The sequence below is a fragment of the Macaca nemestrina genome, chromosome 4 (genome assembly GCF_043159975.1).
Source record: "Macaca nemestrina isolate mMacNem1 chromosome 4, mMacNem.hap1, whole genome shotgun sequence".
NCBI classification, from domain to species: Eukaryota; Metazoa; Chordata; class Mammalia; order Primates; family Cercopithecidae; genus Macaca; species Macaca nemestrina.
This window is the reverse complement of record NC_092128.1, coordinates 114813968-114836483: the sequence shown is the minus strand read 5'-3', so window position 1 is coordinate 114836483 and position 22516 is coordinate 114813968. Positions and strand designations below refer to the sequence as shown.

The window sequence follows — 22516 nt, the reverse complement described above, 5'->3', positions numbered from 1 at the left end:
TTAATTGGTTCTTTGTTTTTTCATGGCTTCTGAAATTTGAATCAAGATTAGATAGGAGTAGATTGCATTTGGTAGAGTTTCTTTGGTCAGTTATTTGAACTTTAGCTGCCTTATAATCCACTTTGATCTTTTTACCCCATTAGAGTCGTTTTGTCTAAATTCTGCCAATGGTTTCTAATTTAATTGTTGTAGAAATGAAGTGATTTGTTTTCTTCATAGAAGACTTCTAAGTGGCAATTTGGGCCCCATCTCATTTATTCATAACCAACAGCCTAACATAGTATGAATTTTATCACTTACAGTTGATCTTCCCATTGTATTTGATTAGATACAGGCATTCTAAAATGCAAATATTTAAAACATACAGATAGAACTTGAAATTGAACAAAATTAGATACAACTGAAGCTGAAAATGGACACTTGATTTTTAAAAATTGTAATAAAATGATCTAGATTGTATACACCATCTGTTACAAGTTGTATGTGAGTAAGGATTTTGTGCCATGTTGGTTGTGAGTACTCTGGGTTTTAAACTGGTTTTTGCATCGAATATAACTTTAATTATGCTCCGTACACGTGGATGTGTTTTTTGGGTATATCTACACACAGTGCACTTGCATGTGTATCTTCATCTTATTTATTGTTTGGTAAGGGACACATTGCTCAGCTTCCTGGATATCTTCCTAGTCTTAGAGGGGCCTCAGTGGTAGGATTCTCATCAGAACTTAAGGGTGATGACTTCTGGCCTGTTACATGGCATCTGCCTGAACATGAGTGTGCCACAAGATTGTTTCTAAGGTGGTCTCAATCTCTTTTCTTCCTTCAGACTACCTTGCTTGTCCTTTGCTGGCATCTGAGGACTTGTCCTGTGGAATGAGGCTAGAGAGAAAGAGGCATCTCTGTGTTTCCCCACTGTGCATCTACTTGTACCCCCAGTCTTTCCCTTTACCACCCATACATGGACATATGCTTCCAGTTCTCTGGACATACGTTTTTTGTCTTCACCACTAGTGTATATACCTATGGGTGGAATTGCTGGGTCATGTGGTGCCTCTGTAATTAACTTTTTGAGGAACCGTCAAACAGTTTTCCAAAGTAGTTGCACCATTTTATATTTTACAGATCTACCAGAAATGTATGAGGGTTCATATTTCTCCATATCCTCATCAACCCTTGTTATTGTCTGTTTCGGTTTTGTTTTTTAATTGTAGCTATCCTACTGGGTGTGAAGTAGGATTTTGTTGTTTTGATTTGCATTTCCCTCATGACTAATAACATTGAGCATCTTTTTACGTCCTTATTTTCCACTTGTATATCTTCTTTGGAGAAATGCCTATTCAAGTTCATATGCATGTTTTAATTGGGGTGTTTGTCTTTTTATTGTTGAGTTGTAAGACTTCTTTACATATTCTAGATACTACATCCTTGTCAGATACATTATTTGCAGATATTTTCTCCCATTTTATGGGTCGTCTTTGCTTTCTTGATACTACTCTTTGAAGCACAAAAGTTTTAAATTTTGATGAAGTCACTTTTTTTTTTTTTGCTTTGGCTGCTTGTGGTGTTATATCTAAAACACCATTGTCTAACCCAGGATCACAAATTTTAGCTCTTGCATTTAGGTTTTTGATCCATTTTGAGTTTAAAAAATTTATTATATGCTATGAAATAGTTGTCCAACTTCATTTTGAATTAGTAAAACAGTTTCATTCTTTTGCATGTGGATACTCAGTTCTCATGGTACAATTACTTGAAAATACTATTCTTTTTCCATTGAATTTTCTTGGTACTCTTGTCTAAAATCAGTTGATCATAAGTGTATGAGTTTGTTACTAGACTTTATTTTGAGATGGAGTCTCACTCTACTCTGTTGCCAGGCTGGAGTGCAGTGACATGATCTTGGCTCACTGCAACCTCTGCCTCCCAGGTTCCAGCGATTCTCCTGCCTCACCCTCCCGAGTAGCTGGGACTACAGGCACGCACCACCACGCCCAGCTAACTTTTGTATTTTTAGTAGAAATAGGGTTTCCCATGTTGGCCAGGATGATATTGATCTCTTGACCTCGTGATCCGCCTGCCTCAGCCTCCCAGAGTGCTGGGATTACAGGTGTGAGCTACCACGCCTGACGTGTTACTGGACTTTTTGTTTTGTTTTGTTTTGTTTTTTGAGACAGAGTCTTGCTCTGTCACCCAGGCTGGAGTGCAGTGGCGTGATCTCTGCTCACTGCAAGCTCCGCCTCCCAGGTTCACACCATTCTCCTGCCTTAGCCTCCTGAGTAGCTGGGACTACTGGTGCCCGCCACCACACGTGGATAATTTTTTTGTATTTTTAGTAGAGACAGGGTTTCACCACGTTAGCCAGGATGGTCTCAATCTCCTGACCTCGTGATCCGCCCGACTTGGCCTCCCAAAGTGCTAGGATTACAGGCATGAGCCACTGTGCCCGGCCGTTTACTAGACTTTTAATTCTGTTCCATTGATCTGTGTAGATGACTGTCCTTATGCCACTACCACACTGTTTTGATTACTGTAGCTTTATAGTAAGTTCTGAAGATTTTATTCCTTGTTTTTGTTCTGTTTCTTCATTATTGACTTGGCTTTTTTTGACAGTTTGATTATGACATCTAGGTGAGGCTGGCTTCCTTTTAGTTTATTTTACTTGGAATTCATTGAACTTCTTGGATGTAATTTTTTTTTCATGTCAAATTTGGAAAGTTTTTAGCTATCATTCTTTCAAATATTCTTTCTTCTTTTCTCTTCTGTATGTTGGTATGTTTAATAGTGTCCCTCAGGTTCTGTGGCTCTGTTTATTTTTCTTCACGGTTTTTTCCCTGTTTCTCAGTTTGGGTAATCTCAATTGACCTGTCTTCAAGTTTGCTTGTTCTTTCTTCTAAATGCTAAAAAGTAGTTTTGAGCCCCTTTCATGAACTCTTATCTTTTTCCTGTTTTACTTTTGAACTCCAGAATTTGTATTTGATTCTTTAAAAAATAGTAATAATAATTTCTATCTCGCTATCAGTATCAATAGTGATACTGATATTTATTGATATTCTCTACTTACGAGACTTTATTCCCATACTGTCTTTTAGTAATTTTTGCATAGTTTTCTTAGCTCTTTGAGCATATTTAAAATAGTTGAGTTAGAGACTGCTTTCTGCTAAGATCATGTGTAGGCTTCCTCAGGGACAGATTTTATTGCTTGCTTTCTTTTTCCTGTGTATGGGCCATGCTTTGTTGTTTCTTTGTAAGTCTCATAATTTTTTTTTTTTTTTTTTTGCTGTTATTGAAAAATGGATTTTTAAATAGCACAATGGGGTGACTCAGGAAATCAGATGCTCCTTTCTTCCCCATGGTTGCTATTGGTATGTGATATAGTTGTTCTTATTTAATGACTTTTCTGAACTAATTCTGTAAAGTTTGTATTCTTTATTATGTCTCACTAGTGAAATCTCTACTTGGTCAACTTGGTGGCCAAGTAATTATTGGATGGTGATTTCCTTAAACCCCTGGGATCAGTAAACACGTGTTTTTGTCGAGGGACTTCATCTGCCTATTGGAGCATACCTTCATCGCTTGGTCCAGCAGTTAAAAACTGCCTTAGCCTTTATTTCCTGCTAATGTTGAGTCAAAGTCAGCCAGAGGTGAGAGCTTAAGGCCTTCTTAGGTTTTCCCTGAGCATGCACTGAAGCTCTATACATTCATGTGTCCTTCTAGATTCCTGGGAAAAAATGTCAAAGCTTATCAAAGTCCCCATGGACATTTTATTTCCCACCTTTGCCTTTGGTTTACCTCAGTTGTTATCTGCCACCTCAGGGGGCTGCAAAGTTAAAACACTTGCCTGTATTTTCAACAAACACTCCTGGATGGGGTGGAAGGCTTTTCTGAGTTTAGCCAGAAACAGTCAGTCTTGCAAATGAGGTCTGACAGGGAACCATCAGACAGGTCAAATAATGACAGTTCTTTGAGAATGAAGCTTTGAAAGAGCTCTGAGAGCACTGTTTTCTCCAGCGATGGCTGCTACGCTGTACCAGGAATGCGGCCTGCTGAGAGCCTGGAGAGTGGGGATGGGTCTAGGCCAAGTTAAAATATCACAGAGCTCACTGTTCTTACTGAGATGTGGTTGTTTTCCTTGAATTAATGCTCCCTGGGTTCCTACAAACCTTTGGTTAATTTCCAAAATCCGTAAGAAGATACTGACAATTTTTGCCAGCTTTTTGGTTGCTTTTATGGAGGAGAGCTTTTTGGAGGTCCGTAGTAACCACCATTTTCACTGGCATCCTTTGGATCAGGAATCTCTTAAATCGTTCTTGTTTTCCTGGGGGTTCTTGCTGCCCTTCTTTTTTATCTTGTTATCAAAAATAGTATACTTTCATCGTAACCTCAGAATTAGCCAGATTCATTAATACTGTGTATTGTCTAGAAATCTCTTTCTTCCTGAACTCCGCTCTAGACTGGTTATTTCCTGTTCTGCTGTATAGCTACACTCCTGGTATTTTCTTCCTGCATATCTAGATTAAATACACTGTGTTTTGGACTTGAGTTGGATATTCCTCTTTTTCAGTTTTCATCTTCATTTTGTTTTTCTCAAAGTGATATTTTATGTAGAATTGTATATCTTCAAATGCATTTATTTTTAACTTTTCACTTATTTCTCAATTTGGGTGTATGTAGAATTCTAGCTGAAAAATAATTTCCCCTTATTAAGATTGAAAGGGTTATCTTCTTATACCCAGTGTTACTGATTCTGGAAGTCTATTCCATCTCTTTGTGAGTAAGCTTTTTCTCCTCCTTGGAACTTTTAGGACCTTTTTAAAAACACTCAGTGTCATAAAATTCCATGAGTCTTTCATTCATTCTGCTTAGCTCTTGGTGGGACTTTTCAATCTGGAGGCATATTTTTCTTTGGCTCTGGAAAATTATCTTATTACTGTCATAGTTTCTGGAATGCCAAATTGATTGCCTAAATTGATCTCTGTTTCTACCTTGATTTCTTTGACTTTATCTTCCAGCCTCTTTATTGAAGTTTAATTTTAGCTACTATATTTTAAATTCTTGTGTTCTTTCTTTTTGGCCTAATTGTTCTATTTTCATATTTTATTCTGGTTATATGGATATAGTATCTTCTCAGATCTCTGTGAAGACATAAAATAGAAAATTTTTGGATATCTTTTTTCCTAATTAGCTCTGTATTTATTTATTTATTTTTTTTACTTGTTTTCATCTGGCTGTTTTTTCTCATAAGATGCAGTCCTCAGTTCTCTAGTAATTTTTTTTTTTTTTTTTTTTTACAGAATTTCACTCCTATTGCCCAGGCTGGAGTGCAATGGTGCGATCTCAGCTTACTGCAACCTCTGCCTCCTGGGTTCAAGCTATTCTCCTGCCTCAGTCTCCATAGTAGCTGGAATTACAGGCATGCAACACCACTGGTGCCTGGCTAATTTTGTGTTTTTAGTAGAGATTTTTTTTTAGTAGAGATGTTTTTAGTAGAGATGTGTTTTTCTCCAATTTGGCCAGGCTGGTCTCAAACTCCCAACCTTAGGTGATCTGCCTGCCTCGGCCTCCAAAAGTGCTGGGATTACAGGTGTGAGCCACCATGCCTGGCCCTTTTTTTTTTAATACAAAAATATTTTTCTCCCATTCTCTTGAGTGTGGGACTGTATTGATGGGTTTGTCTACTGTGTGTCTGAAGTCTGCTCTTCCCACCACCACTGACAGCTGAGTGGATTGACCAGTCAGCTTTGCTTTACAGGACATGGGGTCTTGGCCATCCTAATGCTTGAGTGAGTAGGACTTCACTTGACACACAGGCATCCACACTAGGTCCTCAGACTGCTGGTCAGTGTCTTTGGAGCAAGGTCCTCCATTCTTCTGTAGCAAACAGAGGGATTCCTGTCCCTTTCAATGGGGCATCCGGGGCCACAGCAGTTCCCACATGTGCCCCTGGCCTTGCTCCTGCCCTGCATACCTGCTGACTCCCAGCTAGAGCCCATGTTGCTGTGGCTTCTGGATGTCTCCTACGCCATAGAATTTGTCTCCTGTGTCCCTCCTCCTTTTGTCTTCCACAGATTTGTTGACATCTCATCTGTTCCTGGCCTCCCTCTTCCCCCGTTTTCACTATCTGGGTTTTTTCTCTTCATGCCTTTTATGTCTGCAGGTCACAAGAGGTCAGAAAGTTGACTGTCTGTTCCCAGTGTGACATCTTCACCTGGGACCTCTGGAAGCATTTCTTGTCTGGTTTTCTACCTTGATGATTTGGTTCATTCCCCTGGGTAGGCAGTGTGAGAAGCTTCCCCAAATTTGGAAATTATGTTATATAGAGCTGGGTGGGAGAATTATATTTGTTAAGTGAGCTTGTTCTTGTGAAGGCAGGACCGAGGAGCCTTGGGCCCTCTGTGTCATGTTTCCATTGCACACAAGTTTATGGTTAGACATGATTTGGCCCAACATGTGTCTGGTTCATTTCAAGAGTGAGTGGATCTATTGTTCCATTTGCTCACGTTCCTCATGGTATTAGAAGGTCAGGAATGAAGCTCAGTTGCCTATTGTTCAATAGGACTAGCCAAGTAAATACCCTTTTCCATGGTAAATTCCCCCATGAAAGGTCATGCAAGTGGAATTGCGGTCTCATGAGAGGATGTTTCCTTGGAGTCTGCATGTGAACCTGGCAGAGCTGCCCATGCCTAACAGAATATCTTCACTGTGTCCTGCAGTGGGCAGCCTTCTGCCACCTTCTCCCCTCACTGCATGGCTCAGGAACTATCTTTCATTTAGAAACTATCTGATGGGCTGGATGTAGTGGCTCATATGTGTCATCCCAGCACTTTGGGAGGCTGAGGCAGTAGGATCGCTTGGGGCCAGGAGTTCGAAACCAGCCTGGGCAACAGCAAGACCCCTGTCTCTACAAAAAATAAAAATAAAATTAGCCAGGCATAGTGGCACTTGCCTGTAGTCCCAGCTACTTGGGAGGCTGAGGTGGAGGGATTGCTTCAGCCCAGGAGTTTGATGCAGCAGTGAGCTGGGATCACGCGACTGCACTCCAGCCTGGGCAATGCAGTGAGGCCGTGTCTCTTAAAGAAAAAGAAGAAAAACTGTCTGACAGCAGTGACTCCTGCACATCATTTCTTCCATTTCCATTTTTTATTTATGAATATTTAAAATACAGTTAGGTTATGGTATTGTATTTCATTGGCAAATACTAAACTCCAGTTTGGAAAACCTATCAGTTTGGGTTGTCTTTTTTTCCAATCATTTTATAAGCATTTAATGAGTCACCTACCAGATGACATGGAGAGTAGCTTCCAAATTGTTTTTATTCCACATACCTATTAGAAAAAAGTTTTAAGTACTTGATCCCAGTGTCTTCTTAATGCATGCCTTATACAGATACAAAATGTAAATGGAAGTTCTGTTTTATTTCCTCTTCTAATTACTGACCTGTGAAGCCCCTGGGGTACGCATACCCTGCTTTGGAGACTGCTGGCTGGAATACATGATATGAAGTAAAAGGAATCCTACTCCCAGCAGCTGCCAGTCCAGTTCTGGAGACAGACAAGTGGTGGGGTAGGGATAGGTGTTCCTAGGGCAGTGGGGAGGGCCATGGGGCCATTGTCTGCCTAGGACAGGCTCAGAGGGACGAAGGTGAGCTGAGGCTTTTAGAGGCTTGGTTTTGTAAAGAACCGAGACAAAATGCAAAACCATGTGGGGACGTTGGTGGTGTAATGGTGAGCATAGCTGCCTTCCAAAATCAAAGGAATTGGTCTCATACTCTTGGATGAAGACCAGGCTATAGTCACCAGGCAGTGCAGTAGCTCACAGAAGGAAGAGGCGGTGCTTGTCTCTTGTACAACAGTCCTGGGGTAAGCAATTCAGGATGTGCAGCCCCGTCAGCTCTCTTGGTTGCTGTGGTCCAGGGCTGGGCTCCTGCATCTCCCAGGTAGCCACAAGGGGAGGCAAGGGAAAAATACTCACCGCTTGTCTCCTCTGCTTACTTTTTTGCGGTGACAATTGGTCTCCCTTAACTGGAGAAGGGAGAAGAAGATTGGGTCACAGCAGCTTCCACTGTAGCACTTTATGTTACCAGTTATGCTGAGAAAGATTTTTTGGTGGATTTACCTACATGAGCTGACATCTGCAGGTTGCTCTAGGTATAAATTAGGCTGATACGGTTTTCTTCACTGAGATGCCTGGTGAGCCTGATGACAACGCTGTAGTGTGCAGTCAGGTACCTTGGAAACTGTCACCCCTCCCACTATACAGAACACCAGTGGTCACCCTGATAGGAGAGATGATTTTCTTCTGCTATGTCCTCAGGTCTCAGTGGCCCTTAGCAGCAGCTCCATTCGTGTGGCCATGCTGGAGGAAAATGGGGAGCGTGTCCTCATGGAAGGGAAGCTTACTCACAAGATCAACACTGAGAGTTCTCTCTGGAGTCTCGAGCCCGGGAAGTGTGTTTTGGTAAGTTTGGGCACTTGTGTGCAGGGCTCCCAGGTAGACGTCAAACCTGCAGTGATGCCCCTTTTGACCAACAAAGCTGTTTACACTTAAGCAGTGAGGCTGTTAATTTCAGCTGCTAGGGCAGATGGGTTTTCCTGAGCATTTTCCAGACTGCTCAGAGATTGCCTCTGTGGGCACTTGAGCTTTGGCCCTTTGAGGTCTTGGTCGTTCCAAAGAGCTCCACTGTTATTACATCTAAGGCAAAAACAAGTAAATTGAAAATGAAGAGGTAGGTTGAATTTTTACAGATGCTACTCTGGAGGGTGCAGAGTTAATAAATTCAGAGAATCAGGCTCATTGACCAACTGGCTCTCCTTACCCAGCTGCTGGTTAGGCATTAGCTAAGAGTTCAGGACAGTAAGATTAAGGTGTGAATCCAAATGAACAACTCGCATGTTACCAGTTAGCAGACTCACTCACAAATTGGGCTGCATGCCTGAACCAGATCTGTTGGTGTCTCACCTCCTTCTGCCCTGTGAAAGCTTTGAACCCTGTCAGTGGTGGCTCTGTGCTGGTGCCCAAGTGGCAGTCACCTACAGATACATTGAGGCACAACATGTTCTGAATTAACTTGTTTCCTCTTTCCTCCTGCTGGGGTGCTTACAGGGCGTGGTAAAAGGGATAAAGGTGAAAAAAATATTAAGTCTGGACAAAAGTCTTTAGAATTTTATACAGATATATTCTTCATATGTGCAAAATATGCAATAAAGATATCTGTTTTGGTTGCTGTAAGACGTGCTTGGCAGGCTTCTGCCTGGGCTTCCCTGGCCAGTGCTGACTGGCAGGGACAAACTATCTTTTGGGCCCACAGTGACTCTGTCCTGGCTGCCCTCATGCTCGGAGGGACATGCGGGCCAGGTACTGAAAGGAGGGTATTCTGTCAGTGCTGCAGGATCCTGAACCAACCTTAATTCCAGTCTTGATATCAAGCCTGGACGATGGAGTTCACTCTGGCTACACAAAGGTGGGGCCAACCTGGGCACAAACAGCATGCTCCTTGGTGCTGCAGTGGCCTCAACTGCTCCCTCTCCTAGTGAGCGTTTCATCCTAAACAGGGCCTCCTATTTAGGCCCTACGCGAGGCCGTATGTGTGGTGTATAGGGTTTCCAGCAGTGGGGCTAGGACTGACCCATCCCAGTTCAGACTCTCCTGGCCACCCAGGGCCTACCTCTGCTGATGGCCAGCGGCAGATGACAGTGGTTCTTGTTCTAAATCTCACCCTGTGTGCTCCCCTGCCTGTGGCGTTCAGTAGTCAAAGACCAGAGAAGTGTTCTTCTCCTGCCTACAAATACTGTGATGATCACCCCATCACCCAGCAGTTCAGTTCCTCATCCCCTGACCCCTGACATATAAAACCTATGCATTAATTACACAGCCTGGAGCCTTTTTCCAAGCTATGGGCTCCTGTGACTACTACCAGTTCCTTTCCTTTATGTCATATTTGACTTTGCAGATGCCGTTATGGCCTCTTCCTCACTTGAGCTTCACGTGGTTGTGGAGGTATGAGAGCATGAGTGATGCACTATCAGTACTGGGGCTGGCTAGCTAGACCTCTGAAGGTGCAGCCCTGGCTGCCTGGATTGCACTAGTGAGCCCATGATCGTGGGGTTGCCTTCTCCATGGACTGAGAGGTCATGACAGCCCTGCCTTAAAACACTGACTTGATTCTCCTGCCTTCTGTTGGGTGAACTCAGTGCAGAGCATGGAGCAGGTCATGATGCTCTCATGTTGGTTCCCTCTGAGCGGGGAGCTCTTGTGAGCCTTCCCCATGTGGTCCGGTTGCACTTTGTAGATACTTCATGCAGAAGCCCAAAGCCTTAGTCACTGGTCTCTGAGCCCATAGCCACCGTATTTGGAATCTGTTGGGATTACAGTCAGGGTACCAATGTTTTACTGTACACTATTTGCATAAATATGTGATTATTAATACATAGCTCAACTCTTAAGGGTTTTGTTGACAGAAGTGACTCTAACTTCTTCATGGATATTTCAAAGCCATGTTTCTTTTTTGTGTGCGTTTTGTACACTTGTATGTATAGTACAAGTGGAATAGGGATGTGGCTAGTGGCCAAAACATTAACTTCTTTTAATAATGGCTGCCATTCAATGAACGCAGTCTTTGGGCCAGGCTCTTTGTGAGGTGCCTTACAATGCTGTTTAATGCTCTGCAAACTTATTTTACAAATTGGGACACTGAGGCTATGAGAAGGTAAGTGGCTTGCAAAGTGGGTAGAGCTAGACCTCAAACCCATGCCTGCCTTGTCCCAGAAGGCTTTTTCCAGTGCTGTGAGAAACGGGAGTCTCTGGAGAAGGCTCAGACCTGTCGGGGCTGGGAAGCATTGCTCCCTTTCAGCCAAAAGGCTCCGTGGAGCAGAACATGAGGAGGGAGGGGAGTGTAGGTCCCCAGTGTGGGTTTCAGAGTCTTCCCTGTGTTAGGTAAATGTGTGAGATGCAGCCACCAGGCAGGAGACTGGGGGAGCTGTGCTTTAAGAGGATGGCTGGATGTTCAACTTTCATGCCAGGGCCCTTGGGGCCATAGCACAACCCTGGCAGGCCTGTCTCCACCTGTGTGTTCTTCATGAGTGCAGCCTTTATTTGTGCCCTGGCTGCCTTTAGTTTTTGTAGTTAGCTTTCGTCAAACACCTGCTACTCAAAGAGTTTATAGAAATTCAGCAGAACCATTGCAGACTGAGGGGCACCTGTCACTGCCGTGAACACGGCTCCTAAATATTCTCTGCTGAAAATCCCTCTACAATTGAAACACTGTATGAGTTCTTTCCCATAGTTCCTTAAAGTGCCTTTGTTATCAGTAGATGGCATTGCGTTCCTAATGCGCCTTCACCTGTGAGAAATCAAGCACCTGAATAAAGAGGAGTTATGGAGAGCATTTAAACTCTTCCCATAGTGCTCCCATGCAGGGCTCTGCCTGCCTCCACCTCTTTCTGGACCACGTAGCCTCTAGTGCGGTAAATGCAGAGTGTATCACAGAAACTTTGCTGTTTATAGGAGCTAAGCAGTTTGTTGTCTTCTTTATTGAATTATTTATTTATGTGTGACCTTTTAGGCCCACATCGTTTCCTCTGATTACATATATGAGATAATATTGTGAATTAATGAGCCGATTGCTTTGATTCACAAAGATCCTGTTTGCCTCCTGCTTGCTGCATCGTGTCTGCTGTGTGGAGCTTGGCACACTGCTTTGAGCGTGTGGATGCAGAGGGACTGCAAATGAATCAGAGGGGCAGGCTTTGGGTTGCAGCCCCCTGTCAAGCAGCTGCCTGATTTTGGGTCATCTCTTTAGCCTTGCTGGACTTCCATTTCTCACCCTTCCAACAAAGTTAAGCACTGTAGTCTGATTGATCTCCAGTGTTTGTTTGTTTCTTATCATTAAGTACCCAACCCTGTTCAGGCACTGGGGATGGCTAAAGAGAGTTGAGGGCTTTGCTCTAAAGGTTTGGAGATATCCTGTGAATGTGGGCTTATTTGGGAAAAGGGTCTTTGTAGATATGATTAAGTTAAGGATCTCTCAAGATGGAATCATCCTGGATTATCCAGTGACACCTGTCTGTATAAGAAACAGGAGAAGACAGAGATAGACACAGAGAAGGCCATGTGAAGATGGGGCAGACACGAATGATAAAACCACTAAGCCCAGGAACACCTGGAGCCACCAGAAGCTGGAAATGGCAGGAAAGATCCTCCCCTAGAGTCTCTGCAGGAGCGTGACCCTACTGACACCTTGATTTCAGAGTTATGGCCAATGGGACTGGGAGATAATAAATTTGTATTGCCTTAAGTTGCCTGGTCTGTTGTTCCCTGTTACAGCAGCCCCAGACACCAGTGCAGGTCTCCCATCACAGCACTGTGAGGCCGCATGAGATGAGAAGGATGCAAAGGGATGGCATCCGGAGCTGCACTGCTGCCACCGCCCCCAGCTCCTTGGTTAGAGATTCTGACCTTCTGACCTCCGGGCAGGCCAGTGTAGACATGGCCTTCACTTTCCAGCTGCCTTCCACATAACCTGCTCCTCCCTGTGCCGTGGATCCCACATTAGCCAGCCAGGGCAGGCAGGGGTGGCTGCTAAAACCGTATGACAGTTCTTGCCTCCCTCCCTCCCTCCCACACTTCAGAATGTTAAATGAGACTTCTTGACTCAGGCAAGCTCCTTTCTTGGTTACAAAGATGTAAAATCAGCCGTGGCAACAGCACCAGCTCTTTTTTCCGATAGCTCGTTCAGTCCCCAAAGCTAGGCAGTTGGCATGCGCACCGTCCTCCTTTCTTCCTGTAGTCAGGGGAGCTGACAGGCTGTCCTCCACGCTGCCGTGGGTGGCTGCTCTGCTGCGGGGGCTCTTGGACATGGCTATGCTTGAGATGGTCGTTGTAGCTGTATGTGAGGTGAATGCCATTCCATATACCTCTTCATATATTGACATGGTGCACACACAAGTCATTTAAAATCAGTGAAATTGCTCTGGAGTATTCTTTGAGGAATTAGACCTTGAAGCTCAGGCTTTAAAACTCATCGTAATATATTTGTTTATGATTTTTGAACCCTGTGAGTGTTTTTGTGCAAGCTGTATCCACCTCCTCCCCCCAATTTAGATTATTTCTCAAAAGTGGAATTCTAGTGTAATTGCAGCCTCTGAGCTGTTGCCGTGGTTCTCCCTTGTGGATGAGTTGTTTCTGGAGTGTTGTCGATGACATTAGCCCTGTATCCCCACATCCCCACCAACAGTGGGCTTTTCATCTTCACTTATCTTTGCTAGTTTACCCAGATACTTCTAGTGTCACTTCTTAGAACAATTGTGAGGATGAAACGAAGATAGGCGGTTTATTGTCTACTTGTCCTCATTGGCGAGCCACCTTCCTGAGTCCCCACAACCTTTCCTGGCCCACTGAGGCCATCCCATGGATTACTTAACATACTTCTTCATAAATTCAGAGTGGGAACTACAGATTAAATTACCTTAGCATTTTGGCAAGAGCCCAGAGCCTGGAAATTAGTATGTGAATGTAATGTGAGCCCTTAAGCCTTTAGTGCAAATGATGTCTCTAGGGAGAGCCCTTAGTGTTTTTCAGGGGAAATCAGAATCCTTCATCAACTCCAGTAGGGAATAACTGAAGCTTACAGATTCAACAGAGGGCAGTAGCCCAAGGAAACCTGTTCCAATGTGAGTGGAAGGAACATACTGAGCAGAGCTGGCTAATGGTGCCCTCTTGGTGGCACCATGGATGGGGTGCTGGGCACCCTCGTTTCATGGGGTTGGAGGAGAGGAAGGGAACGCAACTCTGTATTGCTTTGTCGGCCCCATCGCTGGAATACGTGGGCCTTCCAGCCATACTCATACCACAGCTGGGTCCTATCTGGCCTATACAGTGTCTTAATTTTGTTTCTAATTTTCAAGCTTAAAAAAATAGTTGACAGCATTGAAAATCAGGAGATTGCCCGTAACAGTGCTGACTTGTGGCGTGTCCTGAGAAGCTGGATCTGCTCCAGTGTGGCCCACATTCCCCCAGCAGCAGGTGCTGAGCAGGTGCCCTGGACCTCCGCCACGCTGTCGTCTCACCCCATTATCTGCCCTCGTTCCGAGGTGCCTTCCCGGAAGGAACGTCCCACAGCATTCCCATAAGTCTCATTGGCCCAGTCTCGATCACGCGGGCAGCTGTGAGGAGTAAAGTCGTCCTCGCTGGGCACATTGCTTCCCTGAATAGAAATGAGGTTCCGTTACTAAGGAAGGAAAGGGATATAAATGCTGGTGAGTCATCAGCACAGATTGGGGGATGCTGAGGTAAGTTTATTCATGTTGAGGTGGAAGTTTCTGTGAGGACATTTTGGGAACACTGTTCAGCCTGCAGTCTGGGGTCCCTCAGAGAAATGGACTGATTAGAAGTCTGGGACCAGGTAGATAAAAGAGGAACCTGGAGCATTTCGTCATGCTGGAAAATGATAACGTGCCAGGGAAATGATGGAGCACCATCAAAGTCAAGCAACCTCCACCAACCTTGTCTGAGATCATTTGACACCAACATAATTAAGCATGGTGATGAGTTATAAGCCATTGAGAGACCAGAGAGGCCAGGTATCCAGGGGTCAGTACTGACAGCAATAGATAGATAACTTCATTGCAGAAGAGAAGGTGCTTGCTTCAATAAGACATGTAAACCGCCAGTCAATGTGGAGGGACTAGGGCAAGAAAGTCAGCATTTCCCAGTCTTTGTGGGAGAGATGGGACCAGGCAGATGCTAAGCAGGGCAGGGTGGAGCAGGGGTGCAGGAGTTCTGGAGAGGAGAGTTTGCAAGTCAATAACTACAGTGGAGAAGAGTCAGACCTCCCTTTGGCCAGGTAACCTGAGTGAGCACCCCACCCACTGAGGGCTGTGGATGTTGTGTGCCTGCAGGTGGAACATGTGTGTGTCCAGCTGGGTGTGCACACATGAGTTAATCAGGAGACGTCAGGGAAGGAAAAAGGCTGTGAAAATGTCCCAGATTAAAGAGGACAGGACCCCCAAGATGCAGGAGGGACTCTGAACTGGACCCTGTTCCATAAAAAGTAACTTCCTTATCCTTAGGAAATAACTCAGGACAAAGGGCCAAGATGAATGCAACCTATTCTTAAATGGTTCAGAGAAAATATTATGTTATTATATATTATACATACAGCACACATAGAGTGAGAGAGCTGTGTGCAGACGCACAGCTGCTAAACACTTGTATGGGTGTCTTCGTACTTGTCTTATTCTGGTAACTTTAAGCTTAAAATTCTTTCCAAATGTTAAAAAAAATGAGAAGGCTAATAGGCTAATAAGCACATAAGAAGCTCAAAGTCGTAAGTCATTAGGGGAATGCAAGGCAAAACCATGATGAGATGCCCCTAGACACCTCTTAGAAGAGCTGCTAAGAAGGTAGACAGCACCAAATGCTAGATGAGACGGGGCACCTGGTGCTCTTCTGTGCTACTGGTAGGGGTGCAGTGGAGTGGCTAGTCTGGACAGTAGCTGACACCATATGACCCAACACACGCATTCCTGGCTACTTACCAAGGAGAAATGAAAGCATGCAGATCTCTACAGCAGCTCTTTACCTGATTGCAAAACACTGGAAATGCCCAGGTGTCCACAAACAAGTGTGTAGTCCGCCTGCCATGAAGCACAGTGTGGCTGAACGTCAGAGTCCCCACACTCAGAGGAGTCATGACATACAGGACTGCACACTGTGATTCCACACATGTGACATTTCTGGACACGGACATGCTGGATGGCAAAATGAGCATTGGGCTGAGAGGACTGCTGAGAAGGGGAACGGGGCTTCTGGGATGTGGGTTGACTATAGCAGCAGCTCATGGAGATGTGACCTCAAAAGAGTGAATTTTACTATGTACATACTATACCTCCACAAACCTGACTTTAAAAAAATAAAATATTCACAGAAAAAAAAACAAAAACAAGTGCAAAACTATCAGACTACTTTTTCAGAGGTGTTATTTTTAGGTAGAAGCCTTTGAACTCCATCCCAGGAACATTGTACCCATGTCCTCTTAGAACTGCATCTTGCACTGGGTGTCAGGAGACAGCCCTGCAAGACTTGTATGCTCTGTACCATTCAGTGGTTTTGAAGGTTAACTACCTGAAGTCATATCTGAGGCGTCCCAGAAGCGTTACTCTAAGGAAAGTAGTTAAATGTGGACAGTGATGGCAGAAATAGTTACAAATTAAACCAGTTTATAGAACATGAGAATGTTCAGAGCATAAAGAAGCTTGTCAGCTCAATGACTTAAGAGACATGGGCCATTAAAAAAAAAAAGGTCTGGAGTTTGGGAAAAAGAAAGGAATGGGGATCTGCGGGTTGGGTTATGAGCTCAGAGTGAGAGATGGAATTCTGTAAAGGAATAGTGTGGAGAGGAATTCTAGGCAAGTCAAGAACGATGTTAGAATGTGCTTTTTTAGGATAATTATCATGTTAATAATATTGTTCATATTGTTTTTACTAATATGCTCATCCTTAGAAAACAGAAGATATTTTAAGGGTACTAAATAAATACTTAACTAAAATTTTGCAACTGAGACCTGGTCTTCCAGAGCCTTTATATGAACCTTTATAGACAACACCTCAGGTCCTGTTTGCTGCCCCAGTATGGAGGGCAGCCCACTTGGTTACAGTGACGACAGATGGAAACTTGACTGGAGCAGGTCTGGAAGGCAGAGGAGGCAGGCCTGTGTGTTTGTGGTCAGGACAAAGGACCAGTGGTGCTAGCCACACCTGTGGGGATGACTGGGAAAAAAAAAAAAAAGCAGACAATAACAAGTGTTGGTGAGAGTATGGAGAAACTGGAACCATTGTATGCTGCTGGTGGGAATGTAAAGTGGTACAGCTGCTTTGGAAAATAGTATGGTAGTTCCTCAAAAAGTTAACTGTAGAATTACCATATGACCCAGCACTTCTGGGTAAATATGCAGAAGAATTGAAAACAGGGACTCAAACAGATGTTTGTACATCAGTGTTCATAGCAGCATTATTCACAACAGCCAAAAAGTGGGGGCACCTGAAATGTCTGTCAGTTGATGAATAGATAAACAAAATGTAGTTTATCCATACAGTGGAATATTATTCAGCCTTAAAAAGGAATGCAGTTCTGATTCATGCTACAACATAGATGAACATTGAGGAGGACATTATGCCAAGTGAAATAAGCCAGACAAAAACAAACAGATAACTGTATTATTCCATTTGTGTGAAATGTCCAGAACAGGCAAATCTATAGAGGCAGAATCATTAGTAGTTGCCAGGGGCTTGGTGGGGTTGAGGGAACAATTTAGAGGAAAGATTAGAGCAAATGGGGAGTGACTGGTAATTGGCACAGGGCTTCTTTGTGAGGTAATAAAAATGTTTTGAAACTAGATAAAGGTGATGGTTGTGCACCATTGTGGATATTCTAAATGCCGTTGAGTTCACTTTTGAATGGTAAGTTTTGTGTTAAGTGGATTTTGCCTTAATTAAAAATTGTTCAATATAAAGTCGGCTCACATCTCCTTCTAAAATACTTCACTGATGCACATGCATGACGTCTGTGAGTGAGGATGGCCCCCTTGGAGAGCTGCACTGCCCAGCACAGTGGCCACTTGCCACATGTGACAGCTGAGTAAACACTTGACAGGTGGCTCACGTGACTGAAGAACTGAATTATTTTATTTTAGTTAACTTAAATTTAAAACCTACTTGATTTAGTTCTTGGAAAACCTTGAATATTTTTGAAACAACTTGGGTATGTGAATGTACTCTTTCAATGTAAATATTATGAAATCTAAACACAGATCAAGTATTTCTGATGAAAAAGTGCAGTGCTCATCTTAATTTTTGTTGGGTTCAAGTGTACTTCTGTGTCCAGAGTACACTTGTGGACACAGAAGATTCGGGGATGTTCCCCTCCTTCCTGTTGGGCAGGTGGCTCATTGTCTTCAGGTCCATCTCCTACTGTGCCCAGGAGCCCTCCACTCTGGGTGTGTGTTTGGACCTGGCCGGTGAAACCATGTGTTGGGGTCTGTGGAGTGCAGAAAGGCCTGGGAGTACCAGCACCGTCCCCTGGGTGGTGTGTAGGCCAACCCCTTGCCCACATGGTGCTGGCAGTGGGCTGTCAGCCCCAGTGTAGCTCTGCTTTGCCTCTTCATGCTGGGCAATCTGGAAAAGGCCCTTACTTCCAAGGGTTTGTCCTTATTTTTAAATACAAAAAATGGTATGTGTGGTAAATGGTAATGGTATGTATTTTATAGGACTTGTGAACGCTAATAAAATAAGTTACATAGATCACAGTAATAACTACTGGTGAAGATAAAAAATTCGTAAAGGATCTCTTCTTTCCAGAGATTTACAGTTCTGTAAGTTCCTCTGAAGTCTTCCCTGGAATAGAGAAAACAACATAGTTCCCTCTTGGAAGGTTTTTCATTGCATCAGCTTGGTAAAGACGAGGTAGAGTTCTTAGTGTTGGGGTCTCTGTGGGTGAGTCAGGTCCCCGTCATACAAACTGTAAAGTCAGCTACAAACCAGCTGAGCAGAGTATTTGGAAATGGAAGATTCATCCCAAATTTAAATTTGGCACTGGCAGAGCAGCGTCATTTACTGGGTAGAGTTGGCGTGTAGGGGAGCCACCACCCACTCCCCCTGTTCACCACTCCCCCTATCTGCACTGGGAATGTCAGACAAGATTTCTGGGATGCTGGCTTCAGATCATGATTGCAGGTTTTTGTCTTGCTCTTCCCAGTTCTGGAAAATCTCCACTGTGTGCTCTTCCACACCTCATCAGTGTCCACCGTGTTCGTTAGTAGAGCACATTCTCCGACTTGATCTCTGGGCTCTGCAGGGTCTAGCGCTAAGTACCTTCTATGGTGTGGGTAGGTTTTGGCGGCAGGGGCTTGGAAGTGGGAAGGTGGAAGGTCCAGTGTTAGGACACTGCTCTCTCAAGCCCGTATATGCTGGTGAGTCTCCAGTGCTCCCTCTTAGGGGGACATGGTGTCCTGTGGACTCACTGTGGCCTCTAGGGTGTCACAGTTACCCTGAGTGTGGCTTGGTAGGTTTTACCCACCCAGTCTGTAAGTGTCCTGGTGGCTGCACCTCCATGGATGAGAGCTGCTCTCACTTGCGGGCCCTTTGCTACCTTTTCTCCCTTTCTGTGAGCACCTTAGTGGTTTAATATCATCAGAGTCCCATCACACTTGGACATATGAATGTACTCTTACAGTTGTAAATATTATGAAATCTAAACACAGATAAAGTATTTCTGATGAAAAAGTGCAGTGCTCATCTAGGACAAAGTAGACAAACCCACTCTGTTGCTTCTTGGCCACTCTGGTAAGAATTTTGAGCCCAGCCACTGACCACAGCAGATGCAGCCAGTTTTCTTGTTTTCTGTGTCCCCATGACCATTGATAAGGGGGCATGGTGTGGCCAGGGCCCTCCTCTGTGTCCCTGGGACAGGCCAAGCAGCACGGGTCACCTAGGTACATACCGTACCCCTCACGTTTGCTCTGACACCGCAGTTCCAGTTGTCTTTTAAGTTTTTGTGGTAATGACATGAGTCTCACAGACCCCAGCACTGAGGGCTGGATCGTGAGTACTGGTTGCTGCTTCCTTTGACCAAGGGGTGTCTGCGCCATCCCCACAGAGGTGCCCGAGGAGGCCGGGACCACTTTTGGGGTTCTTGATGGTTGTTCCTCCTTCCCGAGAAGGAAGAACTTTAAGGAGTGGGGCTGGAGGACCCCCTCATGCAGCAAGCTTGGCCCCAGTGAGGAAGAAGTAGGGACAGGGCGTGGTGCCCTGTCATGGGGTGAGGACTCCCCAGGAGATTCTGTCATGCATTAGGCCGAGCCCTAAGTCTCACAGGTCCCAGCTTACCCCCAAGATAGCAGAATGCTGGGTGTTGCTCTTGGAAGCAAGAGAGATCACTGGAGAGGTAACTGGTTGATAAGAGCTAGGCGGAGCCTTCCATGGCATGCATGGGGGCAGGCTGGGATGGCCCAGGACAGGTCCTGGTGTGGGGGGTGTCAGTGGTCTTGGAAAACAGCCTTTCTTGATGACAGTGGGCAAGGTGAGCACATGGAACAGACACCGTCCTGAGTATACAGGACCTGCTGAAGAAGAACAAAGGCATCTTCCAGAATGTCAGTCCCCTCAGGTATGCCCCTCCTAGCTCTTCCCTGGGATATGTTAGCACAGTCAGCAAAGGCATTCCCAGGCACAGAGTGTCCTGCCTTGGGTTCTGGCACCCCCTCTTGTCTGTCACCTCCCTTTGTGTAGTTGGTCCTGAGCTTATCCTGGACACCCATCCTTCAGTGGGCTCTGCTCTATCCCCAACCCTGGACACCTGTCTCAGGTCTCTGACTCAGGTCTCTGTCCTGCTTGTCCCCAGGTGAACCTGAGCAAGGTGGGCGAGTATTGGTGGAACGCCATCCTGGAGGGAGAAGAGCCCATCGACATTGACAAGATCAACAAGGAGCGCTCCATGGCCACCGTGGATGAGGAGGAGCAGGCGGTGCTGGACAGGCTTACCTTCGACTACCACCAGAAGCTGCAGGGCAAGCCACAGAGCCATGAGCTGGTACGAGCACGGCAGTCCTGGAGAGCCCACCCTTTAGGCCCTTGTGCTGGTGACAAAGCTGATAGTGGCAGAGGGGTTGGTGATGACGGTGGGGAAGAAGGATGTGTGGACTGGCTTCCTGCCGTGCCCTAGCAAGGAACCTGTCTTACCTGCTCTTGTCCCTGATCACTGCCTCACAGGTGCACTCTGGTCTTTCAGCTGTATTCTCATACCTGGGCTGAGAGCCCAGATAACAGGACCTCTAAGGGTGTCATGAGATATGCCTTGCCTGCACCAGAGCCTGGTAACGTCAAGTGTGTTGATGGCTTTTGTTTGTGCCTCATCTGCACATGTCTTCCCATGAAGAGTCGCTTGGTGGGACCTTTGGTAGAGGAGGGGAGGCAGCCAGGCTGCAGAGCCAGTTTCTGGATGCTGGAGGCCAGCATGTGGAGACTCTGTGATGTCAGCAATGTGTTAGGGAGGAGGAAGAGAAAGGTTCCTCTCTGACCAGTGTAGTGCCCAACGTAGAGTTTGCTCATGGCCAAAGAGAATGATGAATTAGATGTATACATTCTTTCTTCCTATTTTAATAATCCCAAGAGTAACTATTTAGGGACAAAAGGGTTGCTTTCCTCAGATTATTTTTAACTTCCCGTGTCCCATATACCCAGCACGTGGGTTTGGGCCGCAGTACGGCAGGGCACACAAACCCAGTGCAGCCTTGAGTCGGTGGGGAGGGGTCAGCTGCTGGGCACAGTCTCCTTATTTTCTTTCTGTAAACATGGACCACCTCCTCCCGCTGAAGACCACTGATTCATATTTTCGTCTCATTTTGTCTCTTGGAGGAACCTTACCTTGTGGTGTATCTGGATTGTCTTAGACTTGCCTTCCAGTACAGCATGTATTAATACATCGTAGGTGGTTCTGCAAGCCCTGTTGCTGTGTGTCGTCCATTCTTGCCTGTTTTCACAGACAAGTGCATCCTGCTCTTATGAGGTCAAGGAGCCTGTGGAGAGGAGTGTCAGCATGTTCTCCTTACCTGGCCCTGCCACACCAGGGGCATGTCCTGAGCACTTAGTACACACAGTTAAGGTGGGATTGACTGACTGCACAGTATCCCTGAAAATACAGTTTGTTTGTTTTTGGGTTTTTTTTCCCCCCCCCACAATAGAGAGATTGAATTTCTGAGATTGTGACTCAGTAGCTTAAGCAGCAGGGATGGGGTTTGACCTCTTATCTGATTTCACACCTTTCTGTCCTTGCAGCCCTGTCCACCCTGGCCCTTGTCTCTGTGGAAGAGAATGTTCCTCTGGGTTTGGCCCCCTTTTCCACCCGGGGCATGGCAAGCTTAAAGGACATCTTTGCTTGGCCCATGTCCGTGCAGAGTTTGAAGCCTCAGGTAGTACTGCAGCACATGCTCAGCTGAGCTCAGCTCAGGTGCTTAGACAGCCAGACCTGCCTGGTTATGGCTCATTCCAGTTATGCTGCATTTGCCTGTGGCCACCACATGAAAGGCCAGCCTTTGAACCTTTGCCCTGTGGGTGGGGCTTCTCATGGTAGTGTTTGGGGATGGGTTATGTGAGGGTCTGCCCACTCTGTGCCCATATTCAGCATTGGGTCCACAGAAGGGCTGAGATGTATTCACGAGTTGACCTTTGGGAGAAAGAGTCTGTTTTGACTGGAGAACATGAACCCAGATGCCCTTTGTGCAGTCTTACCACGTGCCCCTTAGAAGTGTCTTTTTGTGCCACAAGATGGAAGGACTAAGGTCAGGTGGTTCCTCGCATCTTCCCCAGATGCTGACACTGAGTCTTTGTTACAGAGAGATGATAAAAATTATTGTAGTTTAAATGGTATTTGTGCATTTGTCAAAGCCTTGATGAAATTATTGTAGACTTCATCTTATTTATTTATTTATTTATTTTTTGAGACAGAGCCTCGCTCTGTCACCCAGGCTGG

General features: G+C 45.2%; 2 protein-coding genes across 3 annotated transcripts in view; one reads left to right on the top strand and one right to left on the bottom strand.

Moving 5' to 3' along the window:
- Nucleotides 1-22516, bottom strand: part of LOC105494244 (oxoglutarate dehydrogenase) — a 467517-nt gene that overhangs the window by 281377 nt on the left and 163624 nt on the right. The gene's annotated exons all lie outside the window — the stretch shown is intronic.
- The window catches only part of LOC105494215 (NudC domain containing 3), a 106551-nt gene that overhangs the window by 77386 nt on the left and 6649 nt on the right, over nucleotides 1-22516 (top strand). For both annotated transcript variants that reach the window (XM_011762488.3, XM_011762487.3), the window contains exons 4-5: nucleotides 8311-8454; nucleotides 20390-20578. In XM_011762488.3, the coding sequence (XP_011760790.1) occupies nucleotides 8311-8454; nucleotides 20390-20578 (333 nt within the window). The remainder of the gene's footprint in view (nucleotides 1-8310; nucleotides 8455-20389; nucleotides 20579-22516) is intronic.